The 16,396-nt window shown below is 34.8% G+C and overlaps 1 protein-coding gene across 1 annotated transcript; it reads right to left on the minus strand.

Moving 5' to 3' along the window:
* Positions 1–981: 981 nt before the first annotated feature.
* LOC128167310 (ATP-binding cassette sub-family D member 3-like) lies at positions 982–15,585 on the minus strand. The gene is made up of 27 exons (XM_052832952.1): positions 15,449–15,585; positions 14,176–14,212; positions 14,030–14,079; positions 9,505–9,556; positions 9,246–9,334; positions 8,939–9,008; positions 8,679–8,705; positions 8,446–8,516; positions 7,482–7,605; positions 7,299–7,355; positions 6,697–6,749; positions 6,515–6,604; positions 5,051–5,120; positions 4,805–4,874; positions 4,506–4,603; positions 4,172–4,263; positions 3,874–3,965; positions 3,699–3,768; positions 3,546–3,609; positions 3,283–3,360; positions 3,034–3,099; positions 2,813–2,926; positions 2,504–2,554; positions 2,272–2,316; positions 2,070–2,174; positions 1,827–1,883; positions 982–1,349 (listed from the first exon to the last, which is right to left on the minus strand). Exons 1-27 carry the CDS (start codon positions 15,553–15,555, stop codon positions 1,272–1,274), a joined length of 1,977 nt encoding a protein of 658 aa, XP_052688912.1. The 5' UTR covers positions 15,556–15,585; the 3' UTR covers positions 982–1,271.
* Between the last annotated feature and the right edge of the window lie 811 nt (positions 15,586–16,396).

The raw sequence follows: 16,396 nt of genomic DNA on the forward strand, positions 1-16,396 counted from the left end.
TTATTTGGTTTTATCTGAGCAAGATTCAGCTAATATTGAACAAGAGGCCCAGGGGCCACAATGCTCATCTGAGCAGCAATTGCCTCAACTCTGATCAAATAAGCATTACAGTATCCAAATCAAAATATCTTGACAACTAAGTACAGTAGATCTTGCTTTAAAAAAAATTCCAATATAAAAATTTACCCCCCGTTGTGGCCCCAACCTACCCCCAGGGACCAAAATTTGAACAAATTTGAATCTACACTGCATGAGGATGTTTCCATACAAGTTACAGCTTCCCAGGTCTAATACTTTTAGAGAAGATTTTTGATAAATACCAACAAATTTTCAATAATTCTAAATTATCTCCCCTTTAAAGAGAGTGTGGCCCTTCATTTGAAAAAATTTGAACTCCCTTCACCCAGTGATGGTTTGTGCCAAGTTTGGTTGAAATCTCGCCAGTGGTTCTAGAGAAGAAGATGAAAATGTGAAAAGTTTACAACAACAACAACGACAACAGACAACGGACAAATTTTGAGCAGAAAAGCTCAGGTGAGCTAAAAATTTAAGGTGCAAAACTGGAAATTGCTAAAGAGCACTCAATAGACATGCCCCCCCCCCCCCTTTTTTAAGAGTATTTTAGCTCCTTAAGAAGAAGAGTAGTATAATGATCAATTCTTAAAGCTATAGAAATAATTGAATTTTTTTTCCTTACTAATTATTGTTAGTTAATGGCCAAATATATCATTTGTAAAAGTTTTTAAGACATGCTATACCTATTTTTGAACCACCAACATCAATTCATTTCATATCATTTATGGTTTAAGGTAATTTATTCATAACCAAGTCAAAACAAATCTGGTCAGACATACATGTACATGATAAATTAATTATATAATTATGCAAAACCAGTACATATTATGAAAATTACTGCAAATTTATTGTTAAAAAGATTTAATTCTTAAAAGAAAGATATATCTTTATAAACTTGTTTTTTGTATAAATGATAGACAAGAGTTCTCAATCACAGATTGAAAAAGAATTTACAAACATTGTATCCATATACTCAATGATGGAATACATTTAATTATCAATTTATGAATTTGTGACTTATGATTATATGTATGTTTTTATATACATCTTATGCTAAAACCTCAAAATCAAATCATATTAAAACATAATATCTTATAAATCATGTATAAATTGTTTCACAAAACATGCACTGGTTTGTTTATAATGTTTAATAAAACAAGAGAATTGTCTGTTTATATCACAGCTGGCGAGAAACATCAAGATCCGAATTCTGTGGTATCTGAGGTAATATCACCAAACTCATAAGTCCCACGCCCATCCATCTTCAGGTAGTACTAAAAACAGAATTAGGATAAAATGAATGGATAGGCCCGACAGCTGACGAAGGGTTTTGATTATTAAGGACACATGCAATGATCCTCAGTTTAATAACTATAATATCCAAATAGAAAAATATCATATAACATGAAAATATAATTTTTGAATTACACAGTGCAAATCTTCACATTGCAGATAGGAAAAATTAGAAAATAATGGAAGATAAGTGGGGTCTGACCTTCAGTCAACAATCTTGATGTCACAGTGGCTACTTTCTGTACCAGCTTATCATGATATCAATATTTACATGAACTGATGTAATGATGTCATGTGCATAATTTAATTGGCAATACACCTAACACCCTTATTAATTTGCCCCCAAAAAGCTTCTATTCTGACACAAGTAATGGAAGTTGAATGTATAAACAGGATCAGGTTGATAATGTATGGGAGAGTAATGTATCCTAGCAGACCTTGTAGAAATTAACACAAACCTCGTGATGTTTCCATAGTGACTTCCTGTGAGACACAGTGAACAGAGTTATGCCAACCTACAAAAACAAAATTGATGGGTCTTGGTGTATACCGGTAATAGAATTTTTCAAATTTACAGGGAGATTTGGCAAAAGCTGCAAACTTGTAACAGACAGATATATGTAAATGTCTCTGCAGGTGCTTAAATTGGTGCAATACACAGATACTACAGATAGTGCAAACTGGTAGCCATTGTTGTTTACCTCTTTACAATACTGGTACATATATCCCTCAACATCCACACTAACTGCACTCGTACACTCATCCAAAATGGCAAACTGAGGCCGATGATAAAACAGACGGGCCATCTGTAATGTACAAACATGAGGCAGTTTTAATGCATGCACGCACTGTGATCAATGCTCATCATTAAGTGACCTTTCTGTGTTAGAGGATTTTACTTACAGCAATTCGTTGTTTCTCCCCTCCACTCAGAACATCCATCCAATCCTGCAAAATCACAAACACTGGTTAAAATATCAATATCAGATCTAAGGCTGTGTATCTTGTGTTGTCATTCTCTAAGTTTATTAGTCTCGGCCTTTAATCCTTATAGTTCAGTGTAATGTTGACCACTCTTTCCCCTTTCTTGGTAAATGATATAATACAGTAAAACTAAAGTTAACATTTTGTTTACCTGAACAGAGTCCCATCCTCCTTCTCTCTCTAGGATATACTCCAACTGGACCTAAGTATAAAATTCACACACATGAAGTACAAATCCCACAGAGTAATTGAAGTAAATATTACACATACATGTAACAGAATCTGCACAATGTCTGCTTTAAATGTGTAGTTAATGTATGACAAAAATAAATTCAAGATCAAATAAGCCCATAGCTTTTGGTCTTCTTAGTACAGAAAAATAACTAAAGACATTTCAACAATATGCATGTACATGTATAAAAAAAGTTGACTAAAATTGAGTTCTCAGGAGTTGTCTGACCTTGCTGAGAATGTCCAGTAAGTCCGAGTCTTTGGTTCCCTTTTTGATTTGTTCCTCATGTGAGTCTGGGTAAATGACCTGATCTCGTAGAGTTCCTACCGTCATATAGGGTCGCTAAAATAAACCAGGTTTAACTGTCAGACTCCTTGTATTCTTCTCAACACATATGACAACACGGGAACATGTAAGTGCAAATTATTGTATGAGAAAATCACTGTTACCTGTGGGACATAGAACAACTTTCCCTTCTCTGGTTTTGTCATAGTTCCTCCAAAAAGTGGCCATAACTGCAATGTAAGAAAAATGTTATGATATTATGCAACATTAAATATTCTGAGGAAAAACAAAAAGTGGCCACAGCTGCATTGCAAGAAAAATTTCATTATATATGTAAAATTTTCTGAGAAAAAATAATTTTACGATAAAATTTAAGAAAAAAAAAAAATGAAAAAAAGAAGAAATGTACTTACTTCTCCTAAGACACGGAATAGAGAGCTTTTCCCGCATCCATTTGGTCCACAGACTAAAACATTTTCACCTGATTTCACCTAAAATAGGGAAGAACAATTGAAATCTCTTATTTTGAAAGAGAATGTATATCTTTGGTAATAAATTTTATATACTAGATGTAAATAGAATAAAAGACATACCTGTTGATACCTTTAATTAATGCATGTACAGTCAAAAACTTACAGAGGAAAAAATAATTAATGAATCTAGAATTTCAATTCACCTCAAAACTCATTTCTTGCAGTAAAACATCTCCATTAGGGGTCACTAATGGCACTTTATCAAACCTGGAAAAAAAAAGATAGTAAATCCAATATAACACACACTTTGTTGTCTTTGTGAGTACATTTCATCCAATTGATATCGAAGAACAAACCTGATGATGTGATCTTGGATGATTATCTTTCCATCACCGGGTTTTAGATTACTGGAAGTCTTCTCTTTACCTAGTAACATATCACCAGTATAACAAATTAGGTAAAGTCATCAAACAATACATATCAAAACTCCTGTCCTTACTTCCGACTTGTGACAGAGTGCTCTGTACTGACCTCCATTCTGGTCTGACACCATAGTTCTCTCGTAATGTCCCTGACTGATGTCATCTAGCACCTTGATGAGTTCTGTTATACGTGCAGTGAATCTAAAAATACATCATAAACAAAATGTCAATGATAAACAAAGCTCAGAATCAAAAACATTGATAAACAGCTTGAAAATACCTTTCAAACTATTTCAATTTGATTTACTACATGTACTGACATACTTTTCAACATGTATATAGACTTTACATTTTAAAAAAGATATTATGAAGTATGGTACTTCAGATGAAGTAAGCTCTAGACTTACCCGGCCAATCGAGTCATCTCCCTCCCTGCCAACACAATCCGACCAATCGCCTCAGCCATCCTCACTAACATTCGTCCACTTTTGTAGTAGTCCTACAAGATGAAACATAAACATGTTATCTCAATATCAACGGAGCACACTGTATAGTGTTTCAAGATGTCTTATACTGTAATCTATTCTGAAACTTATTCATTCATGCATAAACTTGTTAATTATACCAGTAATTATTCAAGCAATACTACCGGTATTCAGTAAGTCATGAATCACGTTTAAGCATTCTATATGTAATTTACATGTATGAATACCGTAACTGATAAAGGGAGGTAATACAGACCTCGAGCCTCTCACTGTGTGAACTGTTGAGATGGCGGGGATGAGCCAGGTTCAGGAAAGGTCGACTGACCACTAGATACCCAAACACAGTGGCAATATCTGGAATAAACAAATATCAAAAACAGGTGCTTTGTAAGAAGTGAAACTCAACAAAAGTAATCAAATGGTTAAAAGACACAATGCAAGAGATGCCATAACAGTACCCCCTTGGCAATAAGTTTAGCAATGGGATAATAAGACTAGTAAGAGATATTTTTCACAACAAATTCAGTATGATGATACAGTGTACCAGGTACTTACATTTGGCAATGATATTGTCTACAAAACCCATTTGCATCCGGAAAAAGATGAAGTCTTTCAAATGTGAAACCTATAAACAGGAATTAAATCTTACTGTGTATAAATTTTCTTGTAAAGCTCAAAAACAGTACTGGTTAACTATTAAAGAAGTTCATATCAAAATTCATAAGGAAACGTTAATGCATGTACTTTGACAAAGATTTAATGATTGTGTTGTACAGTTTCATAAATTTCAACAAAACTCACAAGTTTATCGAATGTTGCAAGTATTATGGTTTGTTCTCGTCGATTTCCCTGGTAAAACGCAATTTCTTCACTGCACAGAAATAAAGAAAAACTGATTATCGGTGTGATAGTATGTTTTTACTGAGTGTGGTGTAAAGAAGACCTCTGCATAAAAGATCATAAAATCTTATACACTATACAGGTACGTGTACAGTATGTACCAGTAATTAGAGTAAAATTCTATAACTGTGTACTCCTAGGGACCATTGGGTTTACTCACAGGGGCATTGTATCGGCTCTACACTCTAAGACATATATAATAACATATATATCATAGAGTGTATAGCGGATACGATGCCCCTGTGGTTTACTTCTTCATAACTGTAATTCATTTTAACCATTAAACAAATTCATGATAATAAGCATAGCGATGTTGTTATATACATGTACCAGTTTCCTTCCTCATGACCTCCATTTATGTTTATGTCATGGGGTAGCTGATATATAATATTTTCCTAGCTATATTGGGAAACAGAACTCCAAGGCCTTTTTGTGGAAAAAATGCTGAACAGTGCTGAATTTATTGTTGAATTTGAATATAATCGAATAAATGGTTTCCACACTGTCAGGTGATATATAGTCATATACAATTATAATATTACTAAAACACTCTCATTCTCTATATTCTCTCATTAAATTTATCTTTTGTTAAATAATACTTAAATAACATATATTTGATTAAAATAACTCACTAAGTTTAACAGCAATATGAACTGATTGAAAATAGTTGGGTTGACAAGCTATGAAACCGAGTCATCAACCGTCTGTCTTGCGTTGTAATATTAAATCTCAAAGTTCGTGCTAAAAATTAGATTATATAAACGGACATGCACACTCACACACTCAAACCCGAAAAACCAGTCTAACACACCCATTCATTCACTGATCCACCCGCCAAACGTAACCACGTGAGCTCTCGTACTACTATCATACTATGAATGATTGTATGAATGAATGAAGTGGCGTGAATGTAAACAAATGAACAATGGGAAATGAAAACATGAAATGTTGAAATAAATGAACGCAAATATGATGAACAATTAACTAAAATAATTAATCCTGTGACATTTATTTAGACATTAAATAAAAATAAATCTATAGGAAACTTAAAACATTGACAAAGATAAATGTGTGTGAAAATAAATTCATTTAAACAATTATTTCAATAAGTTTTGCTAACTTTTAACAATTTAAAACAATTCCTTATAAAAAATGTAAATTTTGGTATTTTTCACCTCTATGGAGCTAAGAATCAGTTTGGTATATTCCTATATTTGTTAAGACCAAATTCATTATAACTGCAACATTTTACATGGATTTGTTTAGAATTTGACTCAGGACTCCACAATACCTCGCTGTATCAGAGATTTTACTACAACACTAAACAATATTAAATGATAGGAGGGGACAAAAAGGCCCACTGACCTGTTAGTGATGAGTCTAGAGTTCACATAGCGATACTCTCCCTCCAATTTCTGTTCCCGGACCGTCAGTTTTCCAATTGGTCGTCTAACTCTACAATTAATATGCACGAGTGTAACATTTATTAAAATAGTCATTATACGAAACAATAAGACATTAGCATATCCTCATTTACATGTACTTACCGAGTCAGGATCAAACCAGACACAACCAGATAACCAAGCATAATGGCTGGTCCCTACAAAATAAATTAGACTTGTACAGACTTATGTATACACAGGGGCATTTTTTTTCTATTAAATGAATCTTGATTCTCTTTATCAGTGAAAAGCTGTATGTTCACTCAAATATGTAACAAGTGAAAAGCTGTCAATGTGACAGCAAACCGGGTTTTCTTTTATGTGAACTGTATCCATAATCCATGTCAACACGTATCCAGTGAAATGGAGTACCCTATATGCAACATTTTGCCAAAAAATGACTAAGTTCAAAAGCTAGTATTTTTTTTTAATAATCAGAAATCAAAATCCTAGCAATATGCACACCTCTGATATATGTACAATTAATCTGCAAAAGAACAACTTCCTATCTTGAAAACTGTAGGAGGAGTTATCCGTACAATGAGGGTACCCTTTTGGCAGCAGCCCGCCCGCCATTTTCACCATTTTAATAACCGGATTTTTCCGTTGGAAAACCCGGTTAATAAAATCAATTAAACACAAAATTGAGTCATGCTCTCTAAGCCTGACACATTACACAGATTCAAAACACAAGGATGGAGACTCACCTGGGCCCCGATGCTACCTGTCAATTTGGCTGTGTACAGGACCACATCTAACAAGGGCTGAAAGTACAATAATGATACATGTTATAATATATGATGCAGTGTATGTAACAGGCAGGCAGATGGAAAGATAGACAGATGAACAGACAGATGGTCAAGTGATAGAGATGGTAGCTGACCAGTCACCTTGCTTAGATTGGAGTAGAGCTCTGCCACAGAGTCACAGAATTTGTCAACATCTTGTGTCAACAGCTGGTCAGCATTGGCGATACGGTTATCTAGGTTACTCATCTTGTAGTAAGTAAATCCCCTGTAAATTACGTCAATGAGGTAAATAGCTGTCATTGTATTAAAATTGAAATGACGACATTTTGAACAGATTTCATCATGCTCCAGTAAGAAGCAGTTTGAAACATGTACAGTGGAGAGTAACACATATCTCAGATATCTCCACATGTACAGTGGAGAGTAATAAATACCTCAGATATCTCAACATGTACGGTGGAGAGTATCACATATCTCAGATATCTCCACATGTACAGTGGAGAGTAATACATACCTCAGATATCTCTACATGTACAGTGGAAAGTAACACATACTTCAGATATCTCCACATGTACAGTGGAGAGTAACACATACTTCAGATATCTCCACATGTATAGTGGAAAGTAACACATACTTCAGATATCTCCACATGTACAGTGGAGAGTAATAAATACCTCAGATATCTTCACATGTACAGCTGAGAGTAACACATACCTCAGATATCTCCACATGTACAGTGGAGAGTAACACATACCTCAGATATCTCCACATGTACAGTGGAAAATAACACATACTTCAGATATCTCCACATGTACAGTGGAGAGTAATAAATACCTCAGATATCTTCACATGTACTGTGAAGAGTAACACATACCTCAGATATCTCAACATGTACAGTGGAGAGTAAAACATACCTTAGATATCTCCACATGTACAGTGGAGAGTAACACATACCTCAGATATCTCCACATGTACAGTGGAGAGTAACACATATCTCCACATGTACAGTGGAGAGTAACACATACCTCAGATATCTCCACATGTACAGTGGAGAGTAACACATACCTCAGATATCTCCACATGTACAGTGGAGAGTAACACATACCTCAGATATCTGTCATACAGGTGCTTTGTCAGACGAATACGGAATCGAAGTTTCAGTTCATTTAATCCATACTAAAAAAATAAACTTTGGCTTTAATAGTCTGATCATAAAGTTAGCTACACTGGGAAATATTAGCAAGCATTATTAAATCACATTGCTTTACAACCAATTTGGGGGTCTTTCATTATGTTATATAGCAGATAAGCAGTGTATAAACATTAAGAAATACATACCTTCAAGCAGTTGTTTATAATAGAGATCTGTAATGAAAAAATTGTAAATATCAGAACAAAGTTACACTTAATTTGTGCATAAAACTGCCCGACTGAGCATAAATAACAAAAATTCAAGGATCTAATATGTACAGTGTATGATGGCCTATGCACACTGTTTATGCATATAAACATGTACTGTACATGATGCTATAGCAGAAGATGTACATGTAAACGCATCAAATTATACATATATATCTATACATGTAAACTGGACTTACTGCTGGCATTGCATAGATGAACTTGAATAAATGGACTTTAAATAATGACATATTTCTTCCAATGATTGCACTGTAATTAGAAATTGTAACATACGTCAATTAGCAATACCCTTAAACATCAATTAAACATTTTACTATAATAAATAACTTAGGAGAAGCTCCCCCCCCCCTCCCCACTTTAGGTGCAGATAAAAAACTTGTAATAAAGAAAACAAAATAAACTTTAAAACTGAAGTGTTAGGCAGTTACATGTATCGCTTGATACTAAATACAGCCTTGCAAGTGGCTGATTTTCGGTACCACCCACCTTTCTATGGCTGTTCCGTTCTGAATCATCCATACATCGGCGTACGTTCTGCTGATCAGCGAGGCCGCTACCAGTAACAGGTACCATGTCTGATAAACATTGACACAATGATTTACATTGTCAATTACATACACAAAGTCACATTGACACAATGATATACATTGTCAATTATACATAAAGTCAGAGTCAGGCATCAAAAAGCTACTAGTATATCTAGTTTAATGTTTTACACAACACCAACAGTTTGTGCTTCACTTACCTCTGCCACAAACCAACCAGGTACAAGAATTTTCAAGATTCTGAGTAATCTCCTGGAATTAGAATTAAATAGATGTGATTTTATCATAAACAAAAATGATACCATATTAGCATTGCATAATAAAAAATGACCCTCTAAAATAATAGCTATTGTCCCATTACTTGGTAAACTCAAAGTAAATTTTCTCAGCATTTATCATCTTATATGTAAACCTAGGTTCATTATTCTGTTGTTTAAATTCTAATATTTACATTCTACTGTGTTTTTCCATTAAATTCTGTGATCTTCAAATGCCTCTAAATGCAACAAGTAGTCAAAGGTCAAATTAACGAGTTTTATTATGACGTCACAAACGTTGAACGCTGTAAACTGCAACGTCACAAGCGAAAATCAAAGTGCACGCTCGTGGCTGTTACTGTGGCTCTTCCATTAATATTAACTTACCCTTAGGATAAGATCGGAATTTTAAGGTATAATTCACATTTGCAGACAAGGCAAGAAGTTAAAAAATGTAAATATAAGCATTAAATCATGATTTTTTAAAGTATACACTCTCATAACTGCCGCGGTGTGTGCATACAAATTTTCATAACGCGCTAACGCGCGTTACTCAATTTGTATGCACACACCGCGGCAGTTATGAGAGTGTATACTTCAAAAAACCATGATTCAATGCTATAGTAACATGTCTATTAAGAGGTCATTTGAGCCACAATGTCCTTCTAAATCCTTATACCCCTGGTTGTCTAATATTGTCAATTGATTCCTAGATTAGAAAATACAGACTCTACAGACGCCTTTCTTTTTTCTGCATAAATCCATCTCAAAGCTGTTCACAGTTGTGATACATACATTCCATCCCAGATTATCTTTTCTGAAACACTTTAAATGTCACTCACTGCAGCTGTTCACATTGTAAGATAATGTTTTTGAGATTTGTCTTACTGAATAAAAAACATACTCTTTCAGGTCCTGCCTTATCAAAACTTTAATAAACTTCATTTATTAGAAAAAGATATAAACACCAATATTGCATTTATCATTTAACCAAGAATTTCCAGGTTGGTACAACCTTGAGCTTTAAATTGAGGATTTAACAAATGGTTCTTCCTATTGCACATGGTGTAACAAAATATGATCATGCATCATCACTTTTATCACGTATCTTGCCTACAAGGATTCAAGACCAGGAATTTGAAAAAATTTATGATGACCTTGACCTCGAAAATAATGTGCTTTTTCCCTATTGCTAGCATCCTGGTTATCATACATGTACTTCAAACAATATCACACCTTAAATGTGGACACCTGGATAGGCTGACTGGTCAACATTAGATTACAGGTAGAACCATTTTAACAAGAGCTTGGACTTTAGGTAGTTGAGTCAAACTGCAATGTGACGTAGGCCTGTCTATTTCATTGGCCACTCAACCATGACTCTTTGAAATCAACAGGATTTGTCTGGCTTTTGAGCAAAGACTACACAATTGGTGTATATTTCGCTTGAAACCAGCGTCATTATTAACTTGTTTTGATGCAAGAAATAGATCGTTACATCCTACTGAAAGTCCAAGGTCTTGTTAAAATGGCTCTAATTAGAATTCAATTGAATATTTCATTATATTCTCAATCACTTCGTTCATCTGAATATAGAACAAGTGCTTATTATAATAAGTGCTAAATGAATAAAAACAACAAGTATTACAGAGTTAACATGAAAACACATATTAACAACTAACTGTCAGCCCAAAATCACCGCATTTCATTTCATCTGCTATAATTTTACCTAACACCTGCCACCATGCGGATCTATTATATATATATATACAAGAGGCCCATGGGCCACATCGCTCACCTGAGGAACAATAGGTATGATAAAATCAGCTTAATGGAGTCATAATACAAACTTGTATAAATAAAATCCATTTTTCCCCTGGATATTCTTATGTTTATAATCATTAGTCCCTTTTCTAACAGGATGATTTTATAGTCATATCATATGTTGAGTATTGCAGTTCTCAAAAAGATCTTTAACAATTGTTTATATATGGGATATAAACATACATAAACTCTGAACCTTCTTATGAGGCCAAAGAATTGTCCTGGGGCCAAAGTCTTAACAATTATAAAGAATCATCTGGCTGATTAATTTCTGAGAAGAAGATTTTTTAAGGTTTACCATATATATTCCTTTGTTAAACTTTGGCCCCCCATTGTGGCCCACCCTACCCCTGGGGATCATGATTTTCACAACTTTGAATTTACACTACCTGAGGACGCTTCCACACAAGTTTAAGCTTTCCTGGCTGATTAGTTTCTGAGAAGAAGATTTTTTAAGGTTTACCATATATATTCCTTTGTTAAACTTTGGCCCCCCATTGTGGCCCACCCTACCCCTGGGGATCATGATTTTCACAACTTTGAATTTACACTACCTGAGGACGCTTCCACACAAGTTTAAGCTTTCCTGGCTGATTAGTTTCTGAGAAGAAGATTTTTAAAGATTTACTCTATATATTCCTATGTAAAACTTTGACCTTCCATTTTGGCCCCTCCCTACCCCCGGGGGGTCATGATTTTCACAACTTTGAATCTACACTACCTGAGGATGCTTTCACACAAGTGTCAGCTTTCCTGGCTGATTAGTTTCTGAGAAGAAGATTTTTAAAGATTTACTCTATATATTCCTATGTAAAAATTCGATCCCCCATTGTGGCCCCTCCCTGCCCCCGGGGGTCATGATTTTCACAAATTAGAATCTACACTACCTGAGGATGCTTCCACACAAGTTTCAGCTTTTCTGGCTGATTAGTTTCTGAGAAGAAGATTTTTAAAGATTTACTCTATATATTCCTATGTAAAACTTCGATCCCCCATATTGTGGCCCCACCCTACCCCCAGGGATCATGATTTTCACAACTTTGAATCTACACTACCTGAGGATGCTTCCACACAAGTTTCAGCTTTTCTGGCTGATTAGTTTCTGAGAAGAAGATTTTTAAAGATTTACCAGTACTCTATATATTCCTATGTAAAACTTCGACCACCCATTAAGGCCCCACCCTACCCTCGGGGGTCATGATTTTCACAACTTTGAATCTACACTACCTGAGGATGCTTCCATACAAGTTTCAGCTTTCCTGGTCTTATGGTTCATGAGAAGAAGATTTTTAAAGATTTACTCTGTATATTCCTATGTAAAACTTCGACCCCCCATTGTGGCCCCATCCTACCCCCAGGGGTCATGATTTTCACAAATTAGAATCTACACTACCTGAGGATGCTTCCACACAAGTTTCAGCTTTCCTGGTCTTATGGTTCATGAGAAGAAGATTTTTAAAGATTTACTCTGTATATTCCTATGTAAAACTTCGACCCCCCATTGTGGCCCCATCCTACCCCCAGGGGTCATGATTTTCACAAATTAGAATCTACACTACCTGAGGATGCTTCCACACAAGTTTCAGCTTTCCTGGTCTTATGGTTCATGAGAAGAAGATTTTTAAAGATTTACTCTATATATTCCTATGTTAAATTTCGACCCCCCATTGTGGCCCCACCCTACCCTCGGGGGTCATGATTTTCACAAATTAGAATCTACACTACATGAGAATGTTTCCATACAAGTTTCAGCTTTCCTGGTCTTATGGTTCATGAGAAGAAGATTTTTAAAGATTTACTCTGTATATTCCTATGTAAAACTTCGACCCTCCATTGTGGCCCCATCCTACCCCCGGGGGTCATGATTTTCACAAATTAGAATCTACACTACCTGAGGATGCTTCCACACAAGTTTCAGCTTTCCTGGTCTTATGGTTCATGAGAAGAAGATTTTTAAAGATTTACTCTATATATTCCTATGTTAAATTTCGACCCCCCATTGTGGTCCCACCCTACCCCCGGGGGTCATGATTTTCACAAATTAGAATCTACACTACCTGAGGATGCTTCCACACAAGTTTCAGCTTTCCTGGTCTTATGGTTGATGAGAAGAAGATTTTCAAAGATTTACTCTGTATATTCCTATGTAAAACTTCGACCCCCCATTGTGGCCCCACCCTACCCCCGGGGGTCATGATTTTCACAAATTAGAATCTACACTACCTGATGATGCTTCCACACAAGTTTCAGCTTTCCTAATTATCTCCCTTTGCAAAAGGGCGGGATCCTTAATTTTCACAAATTTAAATCCACTTAGGCTAAGGATGCTTTGTGCCAAGTTTGGTTGAAATTGGCCCAGTGGTTCTTGAGAAGATGTTGAAAATGTGAAAAGTTTACAGACAGACGGACGGACAGACAGACAGACAGACAGACAGACAGACAGACAGACAGTAGGACGACAGACAAAATGTGATCAGAATAGCTCACTTGAGCTTTCAGCTCAGGTGAGCTAATAACCTGATCATGTGACCTGAAACCTATTCAGGTACCGTAAGAATTGATAAGTATGAAAACCCATCACACACATAATTTTATAAAGATTCACTTATAAATGGCATAAAATTTGGAAATAAGTAAACCATACTTAAAGAAAACCGAGTCTACAGCAGCTCGCTCCTTCTTGGAAGCCCCAGCCTGAAATAAACAGAGCATTAAAATTATCAATCACAAATTTCTTCTGTGTTATTAGTTTTAACACTTTTTACTGTTTTTAATATTGAATAACAATACCTCATGTATCACTACTTTGATTTCTTCTTTGGGAGTTCTGCAATAAGATAAGATTGTAGACACAGGATGTATAAGCAATAGCTGTATAAAGTGTACAAACTGTATAATGCATTTTCTAAAAAAGTGTTTAGGTTTATTGCTTACTGAGTGTGTGAAGAAATAATGTGTGTTGGGGGGGGGGGGGGGGGGGAGATAAAGAGAAGACGAGAGATATATAACTATAAAAAATATCCATTTGGATAATAGCTTTTAAAAATTAACTACAGCTTACAGTTCAGTACATGCTCAAATTTTGCAATTTACAATGTGCAGACTTGTGTTTTTGATTTATCAACCTAATTTCCTAATATATAGCATTTATCTGGTATTAATTTTACCAATCTAGAAATATCTTTTCGTACATATGAAAGAACTTTAAATTTGAAACAACTAAGCAAAACTTTCGACTCTTATTGATGTTACACCGTTATAGTCTGTCCCAAGTTATAGCTTCCATCGCTTTTTGATGATTTTTAATAAAATTACATATACCTGTGAAAGAAATACAGTTGAAATCGTTAAAAGGGAATTTATCCAAGATATCTTCACTGAACAATTATCCCTTTCCACTCAGAAAAATTCACAGGAACGAAAACAGATTCCTTACAGAGATTTATAATGGGGAATGTTTACATCTTTTCTCCATTTGGAATACACTCGGAATACATCGCGCAATTTTTTAACGTTATCATCCGGGCTTTTTTAAGGCTGTTGCAATGCAAAATCTCCGTTGACTTTCAATTTCGGGATGTGTATTGAAACCTGAAGCGGTAGAGGGGGCGTTTAAAAACAGATAATCTGGACATTTTTTATATTAGTGGATGAACGTAGTTTGAGGACAAAGGTATTTACTATTATTGAAATATCATGCAAAAAGTGGTGGAAGCAAAAACTCGGGACAGAGTATAATCACATTGTCCTTAAAGGTATCTACAATTTATAATGCTTGTCGAAATATTAAGCAAAAACTGATGGAAAATTGGAAGCAGAAACTTGACATCTACAACCCAAGAGTTTGATATTGAGTAAAGGTTAATGGAAATCTATTCAAAAAGTCAACGCATGAAAAATACTTCATATAGAACTATCAGTTTTTGTAGACAATTGTCCCACAATTTGAACCTTGACAGGTATAAAATGTAACCTTTAGACTCCGGTTGCGTGTATCTTTCATGACTGAAAGGACTGATCAAACTTGAATGAAAATATAGTAACTCAAATCAAATTATCCTACCTCTTCTTTTTCTTCGCCAAATAATTTCTATAGGCAAAGTATGACGCCGCTAGGGCTGCCGTTGCGACGGCTGAATTTCTTGCCGTCAATTTACTGTAAGCGGCCATATTTGTTTGCCTTGGGCGATTCTATTCATGAAAACGTTTACGGTTGCAGTTCAGCATTCCGGAATCAAATTATTTGCAAATGCAATACATTGTATTATATATATAGAAATGTTTCTATTTCAACACGGAGTTTACTTGTCGGTACTCATTAACTAGGCTTTTAAAAAAATGAAGTAAATTAGTTCACTTATTACAGATAATTTGAAAGATTTGATTATGAAAATGATAAATACTGTACTACATTGTATTTGATTAATGACCTATATTGTATTATGAAATGGGCAAATCATGACACCCTATGATGAATCAGGGACGCATATCCTATTATATGTTAAAGTGAATTGATCCTGCAATTCAATGTTCAAAATTAATACTATTATAATAAAACCACGAACAATGACAGATTCGCCATGAAATCATGCATGTTTTGGTGGCCTTCTTTTAAGTTAATTAATTGACGCCCACAAGACTGCATAATCAATCAAATGACAAGGTATGATGCTTCTAAGCTTTCCATAACAGAAAATTTTATATTCTAATAATGTAATCCATAAAATAGGTCATTTAATATAATCTACCGGTACTCTTTCATGTCAAACTTTTGTGATAATTTACTCAGTAGTTCACGAAAAGCTTTTTTTAAGTAACCACTACTGTTTTATTTCCTTCTATAACTATCTTTAAAGCCACCATTATTGTAATTAATATGATATCAGTTTTTTGACTTATGTGCTATGCAACTGATTAAAATCGTAGATTTTTCTTTCATTAACACAAACACTACAGATTTGTACAAAACAATGAAGAAAAGGTATTTTGATAAAACAAATGTTGTTAAAAT

The sequence above is a fragment of the Crassostrea angulata genome, chromosome 10 (genome assembly GCF_025612915.1).
Source record: "Crassostrea angulata isolate pt1a10 chromosome 10, ASM2561291v2, whole genome shotgun sequence".
Lineage (NCBI taxonomy): Eukaryota > Metazoa > Mollusca > Bivalvia > Ostreida > Ostreidae > Magallana > Magallana angulata.

Coding starts and splice junctions, on each gene's coding strand:
- LOC128167310 (XM_052832952.1), bottom strand. CDS start 15,555: ATGGCCGCTTACAGTAAATTGACGGCAAGAAATTCAGCCGTCGCAACG. Junction 8,706..8,938: donor TCATCTATGCAATGCCAGCA/GTAAGTCCAGTT, acceptor TTTTCATTACAG/ATCTCTATTATAAACAACTG. Junction 3,361..3,545: donor TGCAAGAAATGAGTTTTGAG/GTGAATTGAAAT, acceptor TCCCTATTTTAG/GTGAAATCAGGTGAAAATGT.